The sequence below is a fragment of the Tympanuchus pallidicinctus genome, unplaced genomic scaffold (genome assembly GCF_026119805.1).
Source record: "Tympanuchus pallidicinctus isolate F22 unplaced genomic scaffold, pur_lepc_1.0 scaffold14, whole genome shotgun sequence".
Lineage (NCBI taxonomy): Eukaryota > Metazoa > Chordata > Aves > Galliformes > Phasianidae > Tympanuchus > Tympanuchus pallidicinctus.
In genome coordinates this window covers 17718629-17743176 of record NW_026294659.1, presented here as the reverse complement: position 1 = coordinate 17743176, position 24548 = coordinate 17718629, and the positions used below count along the sequence as shown (strand labels likewise).

At 35.7% G+C, this 24548-nt stretch overlaps 1 protein-coding gene across 1 annotated transcript in view; it reads right to left on the bottom strand.

The window, feature by feature from the left end:
* Positions 1–24377, bottom strand: part of LTN1 (listerin E3 ubiquitin protein ligase 1) — a 28740-nt gene extending 4363 nt beyond the window's left edge. Inside the window, exons 1-27 of the mRNA XM_052673951.1 lie at positions 24251–24377; positions 22146–22349; positions 21713–21811; positions 20716–20946; positions 19905–19957; positions 19393–19573; positions 18818–18991; positions 17711–17901; positions 16142–16286; positions 15058–15846; positions 14592–14633; positions 13191–13383; positions 11387–11626; positions 10895–11048; positions 10496–10646; positions 9599–9800; positions 8539–8698; positions 8225–8329; positions 7809–7951; positions 6624–6759; positions 5585–5729; positions 4772–4985; positions 4240–4477; positions 3289–3363; positions 2187–2373; positions 1586–1757; positions 125–345 (exon numbers count right to left, since the gene is read on the bottom strand). Coding sequence (XP_052529911.1) covers positions 125–345; positions 1586–1757; positions 2187–2373; positions 3289–3363; positions 4240–4477; positions 4772–4985; positions 5585–5729; positions 6624–6759; positions 7809–7951; positions 8225–8329; positions 8539–8698; positions 9599–9800; positions 10496–10646; positions 10895–11048; positions 11387–11626; positions 13191–13383; positions 14592–14633; positions 15058–15846; positions 16142–16286; positions 17711–17901; positions 18818–18991; positions 19393–19573; positions 19905–19957; positions 20716–20946; positions 21713–21811; positions 22146–22349; positions 24251–24292 — 4887 coding nt within the window. The 5' untranslated portion in view covers positions 24293–24377. The remainder of the gene's footprint in view (positions 1–124; positions 346–1585; positions 1758–2186; positions 2374–3288; positions 3364–4239; positions 4478–4771; positions 4986–5584; positions 5730–6623; positions 6760–7808; positions 7952–8224; positions 8330–8538; positions 8699–9598; positions 9801–10495; positions 10647–10894; positions 11049–11386; positions 11627–13190; positions 13384–14591; positions 14634–15057; positions 15847–16141; positions 16287–17710; positions 17902–18817; positions 18992–19392; positions 19574–19904; positions 19958–20715; positions 20947–21712; positions 21812–22145; positions 22350–24250) is intronic.
* Positions 24378–24548: the final 171 nt, after the last annotated feature.

Here is a 24548-nt window from a genome sequence, read left to right as displayed (position 1 = left end):
TTCTCATCAACCATGTAGAATATTAAGATGCAATCATGTAAAATACTGTAATAGTTAAGAAACAGTGTTTCTTTTCATGTTCTACAAAAAGCAAAATAAAAAAGGAACAAGAAGTCTTACTAACCGTCATGCCATTAAATAGCTGTGTGCTAGTCTGAACAGAAGATATTTCCTGTGAAGAAAGCACGCTGCTGACATACTTGCTTGTAAATTTATCCACAACATTGAAGACACGTTTCTCACAGCTATTCCACCAAAGCCTAACCATGGCTGGTAAGTCTTTCAGTGTTATATGATACACAGAACAAGCTAAATGCGGGATCTGGGATGACAGGGCTCCCGCCCCTGTGAAAGAAAAGAAAGGACATTAAAATACTCTAACATATTATTCACAAATGTTGGTTCTTCTGCACCATGTACAAAACAAACAAACAAACAAACAAAAAGCAAAACAACCTGATATAAATGTAAGTGTGGAAACTGAAATTCTGTTTAGTTCTCTATTTCTTTCTATAATTGCTTGTTTCAATACACCTTTCTCCATCTGTCTTGTTTCTTTGTTTCTTGGAGTAACGCTTAATGGCTAGAAAAGCATTTTCTGATTTTAGAGGATGAACAGTAGGTAGAATACTCAAAATCCAAAAATCAAGAATAATTTTACATTCTGGAAATTACAAACTGCTTACTTTGGAGTGATTTTTGAAGTACACTGGAAGTTTGCAATGCTCTACAGAAGTGTACAAAGAGATGATCCAGTACTTGATCTAGAGTCCGACAACCTGCCTGTGGCAGGGGAATTGGGACTTGATGATACTTCAGGTCCCTTCCAAACCAAGTCATGCTGCGATTCTGCGATGAAGGAAATCTTTCTCTCAAATGTTGTGTTGTTAATTCCCCAAACTACCCTATTTCTGCTTTTCTGTCATCCAGATAAACGGCTTTGCAACATACAGTGATGTTCAAGCACAAGACTAAGAAATGATATCTCAGTATCTTTGTAGGTACATCAATAGATGTATCAACATCTATACAGGTACACTGAAAAAAACTTTCACTGAAGCAACTTTCAAACCATTTCTCTGTTCCATGTTTCGCAGCTAGAAGTGGTAATTACAATAACCAAGATTCTTCTAAACACAGTGGTAAAAGCAAGACTGAATTTAATGTTTCAAAAATTTTAAACATTAAAAAATATATATTAAAATCCATTCTTGTTTTTACAAATTCAAATAGAGAAAAAAAAAATCAATTTAACATAAAAAAATAGAAACAATGAAGAAATCCTATTATCAGATATTTTCATATTTTGGAATATTTGTGTGCATAGAGAAAAAATACACCACTGCTAAGTAGCATTTTCCAGTTTAGTTTCAATTCTTTTTCTGTTAAATATTTCAGCTTCCCTTGAGCTTCAAATGGGGAATTATTGGGAAATACATTTTTACTTTTTTTGTGTTTATGTACACATGTATATCTATTTTACAGGTACAATTTTCTTTTTTCTTTATTTTTATTTATTTATTTATTTTAAAGCCTGAAAGGTATCAAAACCTCTCTCAAATACACAAATACAGTTTTTACTAACCTTTGACATCTAAATGAAGCTCTTCGGTAAAGAAGGTTTTTGTATCCTTATTTGGAACTTCTGAAGTCAGCCCAGAAAAGACAGGGTTTTCAGGCATAAGCCTGAACAAGTGATAAAGCAGTTTGTTCAAGCTTTTAGTTCTTCTAAGGTATTGTGAATAGAGGACTCGCAGCTGATGTTTGAACAAAGGAACAAACAACAAAAATAAGAAAAACAACAAAAACAAAGTTGAGAATAAAAAGCTTATTCCTTCTACATGGAGGAAAAGTTATTCTGAGATTCAGAGTGAGTGTTTAGAAGAGTGATTTAGTTCTCAGTAACCTTTTGAATGACTTGAAGATCATAAAATGTCACAAGCTTGTTTAAAACCAGCAAAAAAAACCCCGTATTAATGAATTTAAAAATTTATTCCTCTAATATTGCCATCCTCAACAGACATCTACTGATGTTTTTGGAACGGAGTCCCAGTAAGTCCAAAGGAAGTAGGACAATATACAATTAAAAGAAAGAGGCCAAATAAAATCTCAATACCCAAATCAAGTAAACATGCTATTAAAAAAAAAAAAAAAGAAGATTGAAAAGAAAGAAACTGAGCATATACCTGAGAAGAAGCTGCTTTGAAGAAAGTTAATGTCAACTTCCAAGTGAGAAGATATCCTAGAACAAGGCAGAACTCATCGCTCAGGGGCTGAATAACTGCAAACTCCCCAACTGGAATGCATTCTAGGATGTTTTCTAGCAAGAGCTCTTGAGTGGCAAGGACAGACATAAGAGCTGCTGGAGGTGATCTATGGAAAAATGTTATCTGGCATAGTGAACTGGAATCTTTAGCAGAGCATTATCTGAATTTATATCCACAACCTTCCCAGCATCCTTTAAATAAAGCATTGTATGCAGAACACAGAAGGGGTCTTTCACTACAGAAAAAAACTTATTTTCAGATTCACACACCACTGCTACATCTTAATAGTCCTTTCTCCTGTAAATAATAGTTGGTCTCTCTCCTTCTCAGAAGGAGGATATAAACTGAATTCTTTCCACATTCTGAAAGGATGAATTTGGTCTATGGCTGAGCTGATTTAAACTCCACCATGGAATGCTTAAATTTTTTCTGTAGTCAAGTCACACCAACAATGGGGCAAACTAATGTGATGGGCTGGGTTTTGGCAATAGATTATAACACCCTGTGCAGCTCTGTTTTAAAACAAGTTATTAATCATTGAACTGTGCTAAATAAATAAAAATGATTATCCTATCCCCTGTTTTAATTGTTGACTTCTTCAGATTTAATCTATATAAAACGTCTCAAATTTTGGACATCCTTAATTTGCTATGTGGATAAAAGGAATAATCGAAGAAGTTGAAGCTACTGGTGCAGCTAGAAATACTCTCAATACAGCAATGCAGTTTAAACATCTCTTGAGATTTTACAATAGAACATATACAGTCTAATTACTAAAGTAACTGGATCCAGAAAACAATGGCAAATATTGTTTCCAGTTTTAGTAACAATACAGATATAATCAACTACATTGTAGATTTTCAATATTCATACCTCTTATTGTCATAAGCATGTCATTTTTAAGCACTTTAATGGCTTCTGAAAGACGACTACTGTGCTGCAATTCTCAACTCTTTAACAAATAACAAACAGGGAAAACAATATTAAAAAAAAGAAAGAACGATGAGGAGAAAATACATACAATGCTAATTCCTCCTCTTCATCACCATAGGACTTGAGATCTTCATCATCAAATTTAGGCAACTCAGGCATTAACCTGTAGAAAAACAGAAAAGAAATTAGATTCAATTTTTAGTCATTTTTAATGTATTCAATGCATAGCTTTCTAATTATCAATGCCAATACTATTGACAATGAGTAAAGGCAAGCAATTACTTTTTAATAACATCATGAAATCTTTAAGTCACGTCATCCAAATTGGTTCCTGAATGGCAATAGCCAAAGAGCATGTAAGCCTTGCTCAGTTCTCCAAACCTCCCAAACACCTGAATTCATACTGAAAGAAACATCTCCATCTCAGAACAAAGCTCTTACAACATAATGCCTCAGTATAACAGTAGTTTCTTATGCTCCAGTCAGCTGCTTTGCTGCCTGCATTTCAAACAGTCAAAAGCACATAGCAATCTTTAAATTCTACGTTCACTCTTTATGTATTAGAGATATCAAAAAAGTTCATAAGAACATATTTTTCTTTACTTTCTTAATTTTCTTCTCTAATTTAGTGAAAATAAGGTCAGACTATTTAATGATGCTGTGGTTACCAAATCAAACCTGGAATGTTGCAGTTTACATTTCAGGATTTTAAGAGTATTAAAACAAGTGTTAAAAATAAATGACTTTACAGTTAAAACAATACATATTTAACTGTGGCATAGAAAATAAAATTGTATTTTCATGTACTGCAGTAAAACTTCTTTGTATCTATTTAGTTCATTTTGACAATTAAATTTAGCATTCATGGCTCTACATCACGTGTTCTAATCCAGAACACAAGTTGCCCAGTTAAGCATTTTTTTCTCCATAGTGCCATATCACTTTGCTAAACATTTAAGTGCCTGTTCTAGAGCATATTTTAAAAATCAATAAATAAGGGGGAAGGAAGTGAAGAGAGTGAGACTTTTGTTGATCTTACTTGTACAACATGTGGTAGACTGAAACCTGAACAGATCTAGCCCGGAAAAGCAGCAGTGGAGATAATGTATTTAACAGAGTCTGCAGATTATCTGGAAGATTTGTTTTCTGGCCTGCAACAAACTTTGCTGGTAGCTTATGGTTTAACAACTGGTCCTTCGAGATGTAAGTTAGAGCTTCACCCAAAGACGTTAATACAGAGTTCTGAAAAGAGCCTTCAGCTGCAGTTTTTGTTTCTCCTGTACAAAAAGGAGACAGGCAAGCTGTGGTGCACAGTATATGGATACTATGATAAACAAGCATAACTAGTAACAATTCAGACTACAATTAGAAGAATCTACCTCAAATGCAATACAATTACTTTACTAACTAGCATACGTTGAAACATACCATTTTACTTTTATAAACATAATATTATGTTAACATCATATTCCTATGAACCAAAAAAAAAAAATGTGGCCCATCAAGTTCTACTTCAGAATAGCCTGATTACATACTGCCAATGGCCTCCTTGCCAGCTACCATATACCCACCTGTGACTTTCACAAACAGAGGTAACAGCAAATTGTGAATTCCTTCAGAAAAGAATTCTTTCCATTCACTGACCAAATTCACAGGAAGGTTTTCAGTAGTCTTAGAAGCTGCAAGTTCAAAGTAAGCACTGAGGGCAGATGCCAGGTCACAACTGACACAGGCAAAAATCTGCACAAATGGGATATGATAGAGTGAATGGTTTTCTGATGTTGTCTAGAAAGAAAAAAAAAAAAAAAAAAAAAAAAAAAGGAAGATTTCATAATAATATTTGGTTTAAAGTAAATGTTTTAAATTCCTTCCCTATAGCTCAAAGTACTAATTCAAAGACTCAACTGCAAAGACTATATTATAACTACTTTAAAAGTTTGAAAATGTAATCTGTATTTTAATAAGACATGCTGAAATGAAATTCTAAGTCTCACCAATGTTTATAATTGTAGACTACTTCTCTTACATGACCTTCTTTATAATGATAGTCTAAAACTGCCACCAAGTGGATTCAAAAAGAAATGTATGCATCTGCAGCTTTTCCACTGCATTTGTGCAGCCAAGTGAGCCAAAAATGCAATGTGAAATCATCTCACTTTTCTAAACATAAAACTGTACCCAGACCATGCCTACATTTCCAAATTGCAGGAAAAAAAAAAAAAAAAACACTACAAAAATGTAGCTGCTTCCCAGTCTAATTTTGAAATTCCTCCTTCCTTGCTCCCCATCCCCAGCCTAAATTAGCCTGTTTTGTTCCAAGAGCACTAAAAGGATTGCATTATAAACTGCAATGTAATGATTACTAATAGTCTCTTTGATATTACCTCCAACCAAGCCAGCATGGAGCACATGATAAAGTCCCATTCATTATCAGCCAAAGGAGCTGTAGAATACCTCAGCAGTAAGGGAAGGTAGCGGATCATCTCTATGTTGAAACCAAGCAACTGGGCACTTGTTTCTTTCAGATTGCTGAAATAAAAATACAACTAAAGCTTACACATTGTCATGTTATAACTGAAAGTATTAGTTTCATTACCTTTGCTTCTCCACTTAGGACACATTAGTTTTGTTCCAGACTACTACCACCCATGCTTCAGACACTTTGTCTTTCAAAATGAGAATCCTACATTAACTACCAATTCAAAACAAGTCAGTCAACTGGCACAAAATGGATTATCAGAGATACTTGTCATTTGTATGTTATTTTAACAGATTCCTAAAACTTTGAAGTGCGAAATGTAGCAATTTTAACAAAATAAGAGCAAGAAAAATAGTTTTCTTTTTTAATTAATAACTTACTGAAAACATAAGCCCTCAGTAGTCCCAATATTATAATTTATTTACAAAAGGTGTTACCTGGATTTTTCTCACTACCCAAACAAATACTTGCACGTTTTAACTCTCTGCTGGAAGTTTAGCTTTCCAAACTACAATGACAGGTCCAGAATTTTAGAAAACCTTGATACCAAACTTAAGTGTCTTTCTCCTATCTTAAGCAATCACAGTTTTGAACTGAATCTTCAGCTACACCTGCAAATCTGTTCAGTTCTGCATGCTTTGAAAACAACCTGAAAGCGCTTTGCTTACAGCTTTGCTTACAGACAGAATTACTGTCAGGTTGACTTTCTTACATATGCTTACCTTCAGGTAATTCCTTTCAGTATGACTTATTAGATACTTACACAAAGCAATCTTAAACTGCAAGATGCAGTTCAACAGAAACTTAAAAATATAGTACTAAAATGGTAGATGACAGCATTAAGTTATTATTTTCTTGGTCTTGTTTGACTTCACAACCACCCTATATTTTTAAACTCTTCAGAAACTGGGGGGGAAGTCAAAATATCTCAAAGTTGCACCCACCAGCTAAAGAGGAAGCTGTCCTCATTATCACTTTTCCAAGACATTATGATTTTTAGTACTCCGGGTAAGAGGTGATCACAACCAACACTTTTGTCATTCAAGCAGGAATTCAAAATGGAGAGACACCCAAAAGCTCCTATGACACAAAAATATTATCCCTCAGGAGGCATTGATTATCAAGGTAAGACAAACATTAGAACGTGCATAGATTGAACACTTAATATCATAACAGTTTGGACAGCAGCTAAGGTATTTTCTTTTAACATCTAATACATAGGTGCCATTATTACATTAGAAACACTATAACCAACACAAACACTCAAACCAATAACCAAAAAGCTCCTGTAAGATTCACAACAAACTAAGCCTGAAGAACAAGCATTATAGAAAATAACAGTAGAAACATTATCTTCAATTGCTACATGAAACTAACACTGAAGATATCCATACTTAAAGGACATTCATTTGAAAGAGCTCATCTGAAAACATGAGAACACTACCAAGGAATAGATGCCAACAGTTTAAAATGGCCATAGAGGTTTTCTTTCAATTTAAGTGTGGTCCTGTTAAAGAAGAAAACATGGAAATAATTTTTTTTTTATTTTTTTTTATTTTTTTTTAAATGTACACCAGTCAATAAGACGATGTGCAAGAAATCATAAAAAAACAGTACCAAGAGAGAATAGAAGGGTTTTTTGTTTGTTTAAGATCACATGTAATTCAAATATGTAGAAGGATTTTACTTTGTTTATTTCTGAACATTTCTGTAAAAAAAGTTTTCACAATCTTATTGTCATTCTTTCTACAGGACATTCAAAGCAATCATAACAACATACAGAAATATTCTGCATGCTATAAAAAGCTTAAATGATGAATTGAAAAATCCAGTGTTTGCAAATGTGTCCAAATCAGATAGACCAAACAAGAAGGTTGTATCAAAATTCTTTTAACTGATACTTCTAATCTCTAAGTTCTAATTTTAGACCAGGCATGTATAGATGTACTTCCTTAAAAAGACAGAAAACCACAATGCCAAACAGTCTAGAAGAAATATGCAAACTGCAGACACATTGATTTCTAGTAAAATGGATATGATTATAGTTAATTCACATAAAAGCAAACATTAATACAAAACAATGTTCTTAAATTATACTGAAGCGTGCTGAGGTAGAAAACCATACTGACCATCAGTACTGGAGAGCTCTGTTTGTGGACATGTCATAAGTTTGGCCACGCAGTGGAAAACAAGTTCTCTCTTCTCTTCCTCGATTAAAAAGTGTGATAGGCACTGAAGTGTATGCAGTCTGCCCTCTGTTAATGGCAGAAACCTATTCAAACAAGCAGAACATCAAAAATAAACTCAACGCTTTAACTAGTAAACAAAATGATAACTGGTTCATATTGATCTAGAGGCCACCTAATATCCTGCAATGTAACTAATCCCACACACTATACAATGTTTCATTTTTACATGTCACATACATATACGACCAAATTTTCACTCTTCATATGTTGATCATCAGAATCAGTATTACTTAACATCAGCAATATTTGCAATGTCAATTTTGCTTAAGAGCTGATAGGCAACAGTATTCAGATACCCTTCGCTTGTCTTAAAAAGCTTTTTCATCTCACAGGATACAGAGCCTTCTCCATGAATCACTTTGGCCATGGTTAAGGACCAGAGTCTTCCGTGTTCCTCTGATCTTCAAAAGAAGAAAACAGATCTTGGTTAATAAATACCATACAGAAACAGTTCACTACACAAGCATTTGGATGAAATATGAATCAATATACATAAGGAAAAACTACAGCATTTAGAAAGTGCTTAACAGTCAATACTCTACACACTGCAAAGTATAAAGAAAGAGCTAAGGGCTGTACTGTGGTTCAGTTTTTACTTGTTCTTACATACCTATCAAATATTGTTTGCTGAAGGGTAGTTGTATTACTGAGTGCACTGAACCTCTCATATGTGATGTGCATTTCTTCTAACATATGAAGATATTCCAGAAGCAGATAAGGAGGATTCTCCAATTCTTCAATCCATTGTAACGAATACAACAGTTCTGCAACTAATTAAATAACAAAAGCAACTGTTGAGTAGATTCAATTGATAGGTAAGAAGTCTGGTTTCTGTTATAGTTGTTGTTGTTTTAATGTATTTGTAATGTAATTTGTAATTAAGAAAACAACATCTATACACAAGCTCAGATACTTAGAGCACAAACTGGGTTATCTGACATCACATCATTAAACACAAAAGAAAAAAAAGCAAGAATAAACTACCATAGATGTACAAAAAGTTTTAAAGGAAATGAAGCACAAGAAGTTTACATCCTCTCAGTAACATTTTTTTTTTTTAATATACATTTCTGCAGACAAGGCAAACAAGATCTAAATCCAGAGCACAAACAAACAAAAACACAACTAAATAGATAGCTGGCATGTGCTAGGTTTGTGGTTTTTTTCTCCTCAAATTGGCTTACAAAGACCCACACTGAACAATTACACTTTTCTTCACAGTGGGATATTAGAGGTAGAACTGTTAATTTGACTATGCTGTCTCCGATCTTACATTTTTATAAACCAAAGGAAATTAAATTTCATCCAGCAGAATTCAGAAAAGTTGCATCTCAATGCTAAAGGCTTTTATTTGATGCCATGGATACATCTACTATTATCCACTCACACCAGTGCAATATCCATGCTTAGGCGAGGAACAACTTTGAGATTCACTGTAAATTCAAACTTCCCTAAAATCAAACTCCTGTTGAGATAGCATGCATATGAAGCAAAAGGCCCTAAAAGTGTAAGCACACACTCATACTTAAAAAGGACACCTAAAGCAAAACTATATGCATATATATTTCTGATACGTGCCAAAATTTCATTATTCAATTCTAAATCAACAAAATCGACAATTAGAACTACTACAAAATCAAATTCCTTTAAATTTTACCACTGTAACTTACTTATATTGTCATTTTTCTTTCTTTCAGCATCCTCATTTCCCTTCACCATATCATTTTCCAGGACAAGTAGCACCATTTTACTTAATAAGGCTGAAGTACACAGATGTCCTGGAAGTTTAGTTGTGCTACATAGCTTAACACACGATCCCAAATGTTCACAATTCATACTCAGCCTTCCTTCCAAAAGAGGTTTGTGCATCCACTGTAATACGTGCATAAAAAGTTTATGAACAAATGATTGAGATCTTAATGATACACAGAAGATGAATGATGTATTTAATGTTAAAAATTCACAACGATTAAAAAATAACCACGGAAGATACAAGTTTACACCAAGAGCATAATAATGAGGATCACCCCCATGTGTACATAAGAAATAAATCCACAGCAGTTACTTGAGACTGCATTATTGCCTCAGAAATAAACACATACATTTAGAACGCTACACAGCTTAAAAAAAAAAGAAAAAATAGTGGGGTTACTGAAGATTAATAGTTGGACAGAAAATTATTTCTCTCTCTCTCAATCTAGTCATACCAGCATTTAGTTTACAATCAGCACATCAAGTTACCCTGCAGGTATTAGTGTTACAAAGAAAATAACCTTCTAGATTAGTTTACTTATAGAATATCTTCAGGAGATATATTCTGACAGACAAAATTTCAGAGTTGTAAAGTAAGTTGCCAATGTTTCATGCCAAAAAGTATAATTTCACTGATTTTGCTTGCCTCCAGCAGTACCGGTAGGGCCATAACCGTACAGATTTTGTCCAACAGGGATAGAGGCCAAAAAGAACCACAGGACACGTGCTGATATGTATAATCAAACCTGAAATGTCATGCAATTGCAGACAGGTGAGGTTAACTACGAAGTGAAAATCAATTATCATTTTCATACCTCAGCAGAAAGAGACTCACGTAATTTTTCCCATTCAGTTCTGTTGGGCATAACATGCTCAACATAAGCTCCCACAAGACATCCAGACTGTCTGTCAGCTTCCAGAAGCGTAGACAATAAATCACTAACTGCAGAGATCAAAACCTGAAGGCTGAGAAAAACAAATAAAAACTGCTGCAAACAAGTTCGGCACTATCAAGCAAAATCTTGTTGTAAATGACAATGCTATTTTCATGCTATGTTTTAATTATGCTTTTATAAGCCATAGTTCCCACCTCTGACAGGTTTAAAAAACTCTAAATAACACAGATGCCAAGTAAATTTGGAATTGTATAGGTTTGATCTTCATTTGTTTTAGGGAACAACATACTATGACACAGACATGCACATCACAATTACCTTTTGACATCCAAAGAGGAAGACTGAATTTGATTCTTGATCCATAGTGCAGATTTATGCAAAAAGGTGCTCTGATTCTGCATACTCCGAAGATGACGGACGAGTGAATTTACCCCAGATATCCAAGTGTGCTTTAACTTGCTTACAAGCAAATCTATTGGAAAAAAAAAAATAAAATAAAAAATAAAAAAGCTGCATCTTAGAGCAATGATAGCGTGACTAATGGTGCTAGAGCAAGTAAAGAATTCTTTTTTCTACATTATTACACATGATCACTGTCATGGGCAAATATGTAAATTTCTGGCTGCAGAACAATTTTAAATTAATTTTTATACATAAGTTATATTTTACCTGAGATTAAGAGTGATTATTTTTACCCCCTAGCTGATTATCCATCTCACAACAAGACCTAAGAGGTAAATAAAACAACTGACAAAAAAAATAACAGTACAAAACCAGACATGGTGAGAAACACTCTTTTTTCCAGATCACCTGTTAAATGTGTAGCATCCTGCCTCTGAGCACACAGTTGGAAGATGGTAAGCAGCAAGTCTTCTGAGGATGGCATCAGTAAACACCCTTTAACTGAACTGAAAAAGCTTGAGGCTACATCACAGATAAAAGATACAGATGGTTCAGTATTTCCAGCTTCTGAAAGATCCTTAGCTTTAGACAGTGCTGCTTGAAGTTTATCAATAATCCTTTTGACATAAGTTTCACCAATCAAAGATTCTATTAGGAATAGGAAAAGAACAACAAGCTTTAATGAATTGACAAACGATACCTCAAAGACATAACATGTACCTACGTGCTTTTTATTAATTAATACAGCGTGCAAAAATGAAGTGCCAACTAGCTGCATTCTTATGGATACCTAAATTCTCATCCTTATTCAACAACCATCTTGGATCAGGTAGCCAAGTATCCATACAGTCAAATATCTTTATCAAAACCAGCTTTGATAAAAGACATATGAACAGAGCAAATGCAGAGTGATACCTTTAACCCTTCTCTGACTACATAATTTCTGGCAACCCATTGTGAGCCAGAGATCCCACACGGGCATTGGATATAATTAACCCAGCCAGATCTATCTCCTATGAATATCACTCTCTTTCTGGGAGTGAATCTATGTGGGCTACTTCCACTTATACTCAAACTCCACAGCATACTGTTGCATTGAGTTTCACTAATGTGGAACTGTATGAAGCAGCACACCTATGTCTTTCCTCAGGCTTTAAACATAGAATCATTGGGTTCTTCTCTTCTAAAAAGCAGTGAGAAGATCCTTCCTATTTGCACTTTCCATATGAATTACGGAGTTCATGGCTCTTTATCAAAAACAAACTCCTTTGTAAACTTCCTCAGTAAGCTGAAGAGTTCTCATTCTTTTGATTCTAAACAGAAACCATCACTTTTGTCTAACAAATTCTTTGGATATTTTCTGATTTTATTGTAGCTTTTTTAAAATAACAGAAACAAAACAAAAAAACCAAAACATTTAAGTGAACAAGAATATTGAAGTGACCAAAACTACAGACTATAATCAAGATATTGACATCCTAGCGCTAACAATGATATTCCTCAGTTTTTCTTACAGCAGTTCCTAAAAACTAATTCTGAATTTTAACAGTCCACTGATGAGAGAAAATCACATTAAGTCCTCCCTGGACATACTTTTTATATTTATTAGTCTCAAATTTCAGTTTTATTTTTGTCAGTTAATCATTCAGTATCCTAACACTGCCACAAATCCCTGCATTTTAGTTTTGATTAATCTGAATAATACATCAGAAATAATTACCACCCTTTTACAATTCATCCTTATTTCCCTTTAATTCCTATCACTTAATAGGTTACTGAGCCATGAAAAGCCTTTCCTTTTACTTCATGCCAGCTTACCTTGAGAAATTCGGAATAGAGAACACATCAAAAATCTTTTTGAAAGTCATATACTGTACTTTGACTTACATAAGTAAGTCAAGAAGAACCCTGAAGGTCTCTTAGACTTCATCCAATGTGCAGTAAAACACATCACAAAGCACCCAACATTAAATGAATGCCTTGAGCTTAGCAGTATATTCAAGTTCTACAAGTTGATAAACAGCCAAGTCACTGAGAAATCAGTCCCAGGACACCATGAACCATAAGGAATCAAGTTAGTTGAAGTTTCTGTCTGGAGAGAGAAGGAAGTTCTGATGCTCCTCTACACTGAAACTCCAGAATTCTGATAACAAAAACCAAGTTTAAGTGCAGTATTTACAATTCACAAACTCCAAAGATGAAATATGTTTACCATTTTTAATGTGTTGTGACAACACCAAGCTCAGGATGGTCCATTTTTCTGAAGAGGATGATTCTGATGAGGTTGCTATTGGTTTTAAACCCAGGTGACACAGATCATCTGCCAGCATTACAAGTCTTTCTCCAAGCATATCTCCTTTCAGCCACTCAGAGATTAACGAAAGTTTTGTTGTGCTAGAGCATGCCTGAATGACAAAAAGAAAATAGTTGTTATAATCTTTTAAAGCTACTAACTTCTATTATGAGGTATAATATTAATATGCAGTCCTCAGAAACCACAAATCAAACCTACACAAGCAGGAATCCTACTGTGTCAGAAACAATAAGTCTCTAGGTAAATATGTCAGTGATCATTCCCTTAGTTTCCTTTTTGGCTAAACACAGCAATTTACTGCTAGGTCAGACTTCTACTTCAAGGTGAAGCCAGACACCTTCTAAGAGCTCTCCTTTTTCTCTCTTCTCCAACTACAGAGGCCAGAAAATACCTAAATCAGGGTGAAAAAAAGCTAGCTTTCTGGTAACTAAAAATTTTTGCTGAAATAAACTTTATTTACAGCATCTGAATTTCTCTAAAAACAGATGACAGGTCACAATCAGAAAAGCATACTGAATAATAATGGGATAAAAGCTTAAAAAAAAAACAAAAAAAAAAAAACAACAACAACAAAAAAAAAACCCATAGTATCTGTAAGGAAATGTAAATCTAGTAGATAATCAGCCAAATGATGCAAGTTCTTGTCTAAAAAATTTGTAATACACTCCATATTTCATTCCAGGCATTCACTTGCATACCAATTTTTCAATATCCTTGTGCAGAAATAATGGGATACTAGCTTTTTTCTTGTACACACAATTTATGAGTGATAATCATTTCTCAGCATGATGTCTAGATCCCTAATCCATCACTATTTCATAGCCTTCAAAAACAATACAGGAGCTTACACACCTATTTTTGAAGCAAATATGAACTCCGTAATAAACAGAGAAAGATAACACGAGTATTGGTGATGATCAGTCTATCAGATTAGTCAGAATTATCAGTCCAACACCCAGCTCCATTTTCTCTAGTTTTAAAGGGATCCCCAGAAATTAATCAGGAATCCCTCTGGCTCAAAGAGCAAGTTGATCAAAAATAGAAGGGACAAAGATGCACGGATGTATGGTGTGCATGCATGTGGGATTTCTTGTGTTCATTTCTAGGACTAACCCTAGCTCTAAATGGGGTTAAAACAAACACTTTGAAAGTACTGCTGCATTACTTTACTATCAGTTTGGAAAAAAAAAGAAAAAAAAGAAAAAAAAGAAAAAGGGGTTTAATACACCTAAATCTCAAAACCAGAGAAACATTAAAAACTAAGCAAAACAACAACAACAAAAAAGTCTAAAGATGTACCTTCTGAATTATCTGGAGAAAAACAATCCATTTCAGGTCCATCTAGAAGAAAAATAAAATTCCAGAAAATTTAAAAGAAAGTATTTACTGAATTGGAAGTATTTAATAACTTTTTAACTCTTAGTTGTAAAATTTTATTTTCTGCAAGTAATAAGCACAAGTTGCTAAGTTTCAAAGTAACAAAGTTATTTATCAGTTATTTTGCCTCCCAAGTCTCTCTCTAGCATCTAGAGCAATAAAGGTGTGTAATTAAAAGAAAGGCCTCCCATTACTAAGCATAAAAACACACTGTATGAAGAAGAAGAAGAGAGATGTAAATATATATATGTAAATAAATATATGTAAAATAACTCCAACACTGTAATGTCAACCTTTTCTAAATCTATGTCTGCAAAGTAAAAAGATTAAACAACCACATACCATAAAAAATAGTAAAATCTATTAAAAAAAAATACTCAAGACATACCTTCATTAAATCATCAAGAATGACTTTCCTTTCATTATTACTGTTGCAACACTTAAGCACACTGTACAAAATATCAACCAGAAAATGCATGTCTTTCCTCCAGTCTTCTTTAAGCCAAGTTATTAAATTCATATACAGAAATTGTACAGATGGATTTTCATTATGAACTTTTATGCCTTCTTGGGATTCAGCTGGAGGACAGCTTGTATTGCTTCCCTGCTCTAAAAGTACTTGAAAAACTCTGTTTGAAGAAAAAGAGTTGAGGAGGGCAGAAAGGAATTTCAAATGCTGCTCTGACTTCTGTTCATTGACATACACAATACTCAGCTCAGAAAGGTGGCAGACTAAGTTTTCTAAAGGTTCTTTCCTTAGAATTGAACTATGCTGTAGGTCAGCTTGTATTTCAGAGTCACTATTATTCCTCACTTCCGTGATCTTTCCGTTCTCCGTGTTCCTTTCAGATTCATCCTCATCTGAAAATTTTACTTTTAGGGATTTCCTATTGTTTGGTTTCGTAGCAGTCTTCGGATTTTGAAGAACTTCCAGCATATCAGATATGGCAAACAGTGTCTTCTCATCAGCCTCCAACTTATCAACATGAAGTATACACATTTTTAAAAGATGGTCCCAAAAATTTGACAACAGTTTCTGGAAGACTTCATTTGTATTATCATCACTAGAGACTTCAGCTTTCGCTTCCCAGGAGCTTATTGTTTCTGCTATTTGATAAAATAATGGTCCATTTTGTAACCTGGGCTCCTGAAGTACAGCATCAATTAGAGGAATTAGCTATGAAGGAAAAAAAAATAAGTTGATCCAACCAGAAATGCTTTTTGTTGTTCTTAATACCAGGAAATTCTATTCATTTTGAAAAACATTCTGGAAACCAAGACCAAAAACCTCAGAACTATTCAGGCTGATTTTATAGCAAGGAAAATATTGAACAACTTCAATAACATTATTTTTTCTCCATAAAATCTAGTGAGACTTTGAACAGAGAAATAAATCCTGACAGAAGTTGATGGCTTTAACTTTGAACTATTACGTGCACGTTGAAAGAACACGAGGTAGTTTTAACAAATACCTGGTCATATATTAACATCTGATGTATTTGTCTTCGTTCATCTTCATCTATTTTCTGTAGCACAGCAAAGCGCAGACATTCCATAAAAGCAGTTATAATTGCTGAACTTTCTGAAGGACTGGCTAGTGCCCGCTCATTTGACAACCTGTTGAAAGGTAACACTGGGAGGTGAGAGTAGGAACAGGCAGTTGTCTAAGCCTCAGAGAAACCCAGCGTAATGCTTCGATGTAATCCTGATTACGTTGCTTTTATCCAAACAAAACCCATTTTGTTGTCAGACAGAAATGAATTCAAGAGGACATGCTCAAAGAGTCAAAACATTAAAACTAGGCATGTAATACAAATGATATTAAAATATCTTTTTCCTCTTGTTTCAATATTAAGTAGAAAGGAAAAAAATAACAACAACTATGTAAGTTGAGGAAACTTCTCCAATCAAGAATACAATCTACTGATTCAGCTACTTGTAAAAGGTCACAAAAGCTCACCTGCAGTTTTCTATACACACTGAACAGGTTTAAGGCCTCATGAAACATTTAGCTGCTGTACTAAGGGACATGGATTTGTGGGGAAATACTGCTGGTTGGTGGATGGTTGGACTGGACAGTCTCAGAGGTCCTTTCCAATCTTGGTGATTCCATGATTTTACTATTCTATGACATACTATTATTATTTTAAGCCTGTAGCTTATGTTATAATACAAAAAGAAAGGAACTAATCATCACAAGAAATAAAAAAAAAAAAAAATACACAGAAAGCCATCAAAAGAAGGTTTCACCACAATCAATTTGATTCAGAGTGATGCTGATGCTTAAATCACCATTTAAAGACCATATGAAATTACTGCACAACTGTACAACATGTCCTCAAAGAACTCTGCTAATGATCATCTCACCATCAGTCAAGAACTCAGTTTAAATAAGATTGGTTTAAATAATTTCAGTATTTCAGAGAAAGATACATATTGTGAGTATATAACGCATACAAAGTATGTAAGTTACATTTGACAGACAGCTGCTATTGACATTTTAAAGGAAAAAATAAGGTAGCAGTTGAAATCCTTTAAAATCAATGTAATAAGAATTAAAGGTAGATTATATACACACATAGTAGATTTCACAATCACAGCACTAACCCTCAATAATCTATAATAAAGTGAGACCTCTACACTGGAAATAAGAACCTGATCTCTCTGAAGTAGCTCAACTTGATATTCATTTCCCATTTTTCCTTTCAAAACTTATCATAGAATGAACACAAAACTTTGACAAAGAAAGATAAGAATGCTTTTTGGCAAGGAATATGCAATAAAAATCACACAGGAGGTTCAGCAGGACAGCTGCGAAGGATTGACTTTAGCACTAGATTTGCAAAAGTAATTTGAGAATGTTATTTTCAGATACAATAGCAAAGAGAGTGGTTTTTCCTCCCCTCAAAATTAACGATACATGCATATTTAAATATCCTCAAGCCAAGAGATACAGTTACCTATGTTTAAATACTTAAAGATTAGTCCTGTTTCCAAATATAAGAGATTGATAACAAATAAGTGCAGTTTGTGGTTCATACCCTTGAATCATTGAGCTGAAAAAAGTTCTGAAATATTCCAGCTTTGGTTCTGTGATGCCAGGAGGTACCTTGCTAATGAATGGCAAAATATTTGGGTATATAACAGTAGCTAGTCCTCGTCCACCTTCTCGAAGTACCGTCCACAGTTTCGGTAGAACTCCTTTTCTGGCATTTACGTGACTCCAACAGTCCTAGAGAAAGAAATATACTTAACGTAAATTAAAAGAGAATGTGTTACTTTGGAGGAACTCCTCAGATAGACATTTAATCTATCTGGTTGACTTGTAGCTGAAGCAATTTATTTTAAATTTAAATTGATTTCCCCTATTTTTAAAAATCTTTATTTTAGCTGTGAATTTTTACAAGTAATTGTGATAAAACTGCAGTTAAACACTTTTCTTTAATGATGCTGCACTTAAGAATATTTCATTAAAAATTACTAGAATAACTGCTTCGTTATTTAATTCTGTTCTTATCATTAAGGACAAGCATTGATTTTAAAATCCTAACTTCAGAAGCATCACTAACTTCAAAACTTCATGAAAAAAAAAACCTTCTCACGATTGCAAAATACCTTAGCACTTCCTTCTCACACCTTAAAGATTATTGTCCTCTGACCTATCGTCATTCAAGGTATCTACAACAAAGCTGTTTAACATGTACAATGTATGTTTATGGGGAGCACTGCTAGCCCTGCTATTAAATTCAGTGAATCTGATATTTCATTCAAAAAAAACAAAAACAATTAAAACAGTTCGGAACTAAGCATTAAGTTAGAAGAGAAAACAAAGAAAGCAAAAAAGCACTGAAGGTCATTTTTGTAACCTTCTTCAACCAAGGAAAACGTTCTATCTACTTTTAACCCAACAGGTTCAAGTTAACTTAATTAAACTTATAAAACTAGCCCTGCTGGATACAACAGATTTGAAAGTTTCACTGATACCCTAAGCAGCAGGAAGGACTGTGAAGCATTAATAAGTTCATGTTATTAATTAAGAAGAAAACCCAGATAAGCTGTTGTTTATTCCACACAAAAACTCTGGTACCTGGTGAAAAATTAAATGCGACATTCCAGTGAAACATCTGCCCTTAGGTCTATTATGTTACCTCAATAGTGGCAATAGCATGAAGAACAGCTTCCCAAAGAGCAGGACACACCACTGCATCACTGTCATCAATACTGAGAAGAACAGCAGGACAAACTCTTGGCGCTTCAGCTTTCACCAGCTCAGGCAAGTACTGGCAAAAAGCAGAAGCCAGCTCAAAGAAAGCTGAACGAACCTGACGGACCACAGAAGAACAAAGTCATTAGGCAAATGGCAAAGCAGTGTTGCTACACATTGTTATGTAACATTAGTTCTAAAGACAAAAGGCAGGCTCCATATTTTGGCACAACAGCAAAGGCTTAAATACTATTAAAATAACTTTAAATATTTTAAAATAATTCGGTCCTTGATAACATGCATTTTACTAACGTTACATTTCACTTCCTAACACATCTCCTGTTAGGTGAAATTTAGAACAGTATTATCCATTTATGGTCTAGAAATCTGGAAACTGTTTCAAACATAATGCAACAAAATACAGAGTTAATTGTTGAAGGACACAAGACATTCCTATCTGCTTAGATCCAATGCATTATCTTGAATGAAAACTCACCAAAATAATTAAAATAAAATTACCTGTGGTGTGCTGTGTTTACCATATTTCCAAAATTTGTTTTGAGACAGAAGCGACATTAATTTTTCCTCCAATGAATGCATCTCTTTCTTTGGCAGCATGCTAAGCAACTTTTTTAAAGCTAACAGGGAACAGGTCAAAATCCGGAAAAATTTGGCTTCTCTTTCTTCCTCTGGTACAGTTCTCAGAAAAAAAAAGAAAACAAAATTAAAGTGAACCCCAAATTAATGAACAGGCTTTCCATATGCTCCACTGCTATCAAATTACTCTATAAAATACTAGAGTTTCAAGTCCTGCTATCTTCCACAGCTATTCGTAAATACGAATTTAAAAGATCCGAAAGAGGAATTAGGCAACTGATAAGCATAAATACTTTCACAAATCCCAAGGAAAGTTCCTGGGATCTAGAGTCACATAACTATTCTCTCTCTTTAACAGAGCTAGATCCACTACATCAGCAAGAAGAGTAAAACCCAACTTAGACCAAGACTTAAACCTATTTAGGTTAGCATACTGAGGATCACTGAGTGTGTCAGGTGTTTCTTTCAGAAGGTGATCTTGAAGAACCTAGGGAGGAAAAAAAAAAAATAATAATATGTCTATGCACATACACACGCACAAGAATATAATACTTATGTGAGTAGTATAGCCCATATATTATTCAGAAACAGCTCCACAATAAAACTTGCAAATCCCTGAGCTCAGTTTCTTAAATGTATTACAGACATGCTAGTGAGTAAGAACAGTGTTACTGACCCCACAATGGCTATTTTTGAATCCAGACTTTCTAATACTTAAGCTGCAGTCCTACACTGACATTTTTCTGGCGAAAAAGATGATAAACTGAGGCAAAACAAAATGGTTAAGTTGGCATACGATGGCTAGCAATGCAAACTTTATCTTCTTAAATTCAGTTTTACATATTGAATAGCAGAATAGTATTAAACTTGGTAACAATACCAGCTGTTGGGGCTTTCTGAGAGTGTTCAGCGTTCTTTAATCATCCACTACTGCAGCTAATCTGCATCATTATTCTAGCTGTCAGAAACGTTATTTGATGTCAAGCAACACTACAGAGAAATGCACACAGTAACATTCATCCCATTAATTCTTCTGGTTGTATGGTTCCATTGAAACAACATGTCAAAAAACAAGAGTTATCTTTGTATCAGCCTTTTCTTCACATTAGTAGGAGCACAGCTTCAGGTGAAAACTAAATTCATCCTACTGAAATTTAACAATGAATAGGTGGAGATAAGCTGAGTTTTGAACTTTGAATAGAAGTTGACACGTGCACACAAAGCCTTAAAGAAATACCAACTCACATTAAGAACTTCATCTTTACAGAACGCTAAGGCTTCAGGTTGTTTGCTTGAAGGAAAAGCTTTTTCAAAAGCCTCTTTTGCAGCAGAAGCGGCAGGGGAGTAAGTGTCACATTGTGCAATCAGCCAGTATCCCATGATACTTTTTAAGTAAGGCGCCAAGTGTTTTTTCACTTTAAGAATCAGTTGCTCAAAAGATTGCTGAGTTGCTTCTCGAACACGGCGATCGTGATCCTGTTGAAGCAAAAAGAAGTATACTTCTGATGCCAAGCATTTCAGAGCAAAGAAATCACACACACACACACACACACACACACAGAGAAACAAAAGCAGCTTATTCTCACTTCAGCCATTTTTTGCAATGAATCAAGCTATGTAGATTTGAATATTCAAACACTCCCCAATAAAGAAGAGTGCTAACTCCACACCAACATGTTCCTGATACATTACACATCCAGAACCATAACCTTTCCCAGATATAACTACAGTCATCATCTCTATTTTATACAAACACTTAACAAAAAGACAGGAGGAAACAAAAACAGAAAGCCTTGAAGACGTGAATTGAAACTACCATAAGCCTACACAAATTGTGCACTTATCTACAGTTTGTCTGTGCATATATGGTTATTTGTATATCAATTTATATATTTTCTATGCTCTTGGCATCTAAAAGAAACATCAGGAATGATTTCAATGTATCCTAACGATTCATTTTGATCAATATCATGTTTTCAACAGTAGCCATTCCAGATGGAGGTATCATGATTAAAGAACAAGGTCCAAACAACAGAAAAAGCCCAGGCATCAACAGCTGAAGTTTACCCCACTGCCAATACAGAAACATCTCACTAACAAAGAATGCTACTTTCCCTCATTGTCTTCTTCCTAGATCAAGCCAACAAATTCCAACAAAAAAAGATAGATCAATAAGACCACCTTACACATTTTCACAGAAAACATTCAGAGAAATTTCTAATCTATATACTTTTGTACTTACTAGTGAGATTTTACAATAAATTCTTGGCCAGTAAGGAAGAACACCTTTAACAACTTCCGCCTCTCTTTCTTTGCACATCGCACCAAACTCTTGCATAGCCTAAAAAAAAAGATATAAGCACGATTTAAGAACTGAGACATGGCCACATTTTCCAGTTTATTAGCTTCTTCGAGATACTGCAACTCGCTTTCAAAAATTAATTTATTTCTTGAAATTCAGCATCCATAGAGTTAATTTTATGAATGTTCTGTCAGCAGTGACTGATGGGCAGCTTTAGAAGTCTTTCAAATTATCTTCTGTTCTGGAGCTCTAATAAATATACTGCAGGAACATAGCACTGGATACCTTGATAAATTCCTCTCCAAACCCTCAGAAAATCAGGACAACTCTTCCAGTATAATTTTTTGTAATTGGGTAAAAAGTATACACTTACTTTTAATTTTGTTATGATATCCCTTTTAGAGAGTTTTCGCAAGACCATTCGAAAATCAGCATCCACGAGGCTGTCTATTTCCTCTGCACCCTGAACTGCAGGAACATAACCTAGATCACTCTGCGATGTTCCAAAGCCGATAAACCCAGGCACTGTTCCGCGTTCTTTGGCGAGGAGCTCTGCAGCCCGGCCGCTGCTGGAAGGCTAACAAAGGACAGAGACATCAGTCAGTTGTATACATCGATCACTTATTTAATTTTGCATCCATCAGGCATTCAAAATAATGATACGATTTATAATTAACCTTCTATTTAAAACAAAGCCTTCCAAAATGGGACATCCACAATTTAAACGTTGAAATCTGACCTAGAAAATTATTTTCCTCTTTATACTCAACACTCCATTTCCTTACTATGACTACAATCCATGAACACTGATGGAAATTTATATTATTTTTACACATACAAAAAAAAAAAAAAAAAAAGTTTAATAGAGAATTCCTTTCGTAAGTTAACAATTTATTAAAAAACTATTTCTCTTTCTTCACTACTGTTTTCCCAAGTTCTTCTCACGTTATTGTCTACGAACCAACACAGCTTCCATGGCACGCTCAGAGGATTGGGAGGAAAGGTGCCCTACCAGCAACAAAGTAAAAGGTCAAGAACAATTTAGAAAAATGAATCAAAAGGATACATATGTAAGACAATGTAATACTATCCCATCAGACTGCAGTGGGTGGTTTGGAGTTCAGCATTTAATCTTGCCCGCCCCAGTTAAATCAACACCTTGATCACACTATGGCCTCATGTTTATTTCAAGAATGCTCTTCTGAAGAGGCAGTCCTGAAACTGCATGATGATTTAAAGTCATCTGTAATACTGTATCATAGAATCCAACAATAGAATCACTAAGGTCATCCAGTCCAAATGTCAGCCCACCCTCACTAACCACATCCTTCACATTCACACAATTCTTGAGCATCTCCAGGGACAGCGACTCCACCACTGCCTGGGCATCCTGTGCCAGTGCTTCACCGCTCTTTCTGAAATCATTCCTAATATCCAACCTGAACCTCCCCAGAACAAAATGATGTCATTATCTCTCATCTTATCACGGATACCTGAGAGAAGAGGCTGACCCGCACTCTGCTACAACCTCTCTTCAGGTGGCTGTAGAGAGCAATGAGGTCTCCAGACTGAATTACTCTTTTCTCAGTCACTTCTCCTAAGACTTGTGCTCCAGATCCTTTACCAGCTTTGCTGTCCTTCTTTGGACTTCAGGCAAAGGTCTCAACACCTTTCCCATAGTGAGGGGTGCAAAACTGAATGCTCCAGGTGCAGTCTGGAGTATAGGGGATGACTATCTCCCTGGTACTGCTGACTGCACTACTTCCGACACAAACCAAGATGCAGTTGACTCTCTTAGCCACCTTAGCACACTGCTGGCTCATGTTCAGCAGGCTAATGACCAACATCCATTCTTTTTCTTTACACAGCCTACCAGCCACTCTGCCCTAAGCCTGTAGCACTGCATGAGTTTACTGTGGCCAAAGCGTAAGACCCAGCACTCAGTCTTGCTGGACCTCAAAGGGTTGCCTTCAGCCCACTGGTCCAGTCTACCCAGATCCCTCTGTAGAACCTTCCTACCTTAATATACAGTGAATACCTTTTAACTCCTAATTGTCACTAGCTTTGATCTGGGCTAATGACAACTTGCTGAGGTTCACCCTACTTTCCTAATTCCCCTCACAAAACACACGGAAACACTACCCACAGTAGTAAAATACTCTTCTTGTGCATGAAACCTCAGCACCAGTGACATTCCCTACGGTACCCCTTCTGAAGACGACGGCGAGCTGGGTCGGAGGTACCCAAAAACAGCCCTCACCGGCACTCGGTCAAGTTTCACTCAGGCCACACAAACCCCAGTTCAGCGAAGAGCCATGCCGCGGCCCCTACAAAGGGAACGGACGGAGCAGGACGGCCTCAACTGCCCGCCAGCGGCGGAGGCCACGAACCGCGAAGCCGAGCTCAGCCGCCCACCCAGGCTGGGTAAGACGGCCTCACAGAGGGGACTAGCACAGAAAGGCGGCAGCGCTCACTCACCCGCACGTTACCCTTGGTGCGCTGCTTGTTCTTGCCCCCCATGGCTGCGGCTGCGCTACGGGCCGAGGAGCGGCGCTTCCGGAAAGACGAGCAGCAGCGACGCGCGAGAGGGGCGGAGCCAGCGGAAGTCCCGCCTCCCTCGTGAGCCCGCCCGCTCGCTGGCCCCGCCCCTCCACCTCACGCCTGAACGTACGCGCACCTGGAGGAGGGCGCGGCGCTTTTATTAAGGCGCTGTGTTCTGTGTAAAATTACAAGTGCTTGGCGGTTTGCGTACTCTCAGCCGGGGAAATCCCTACGT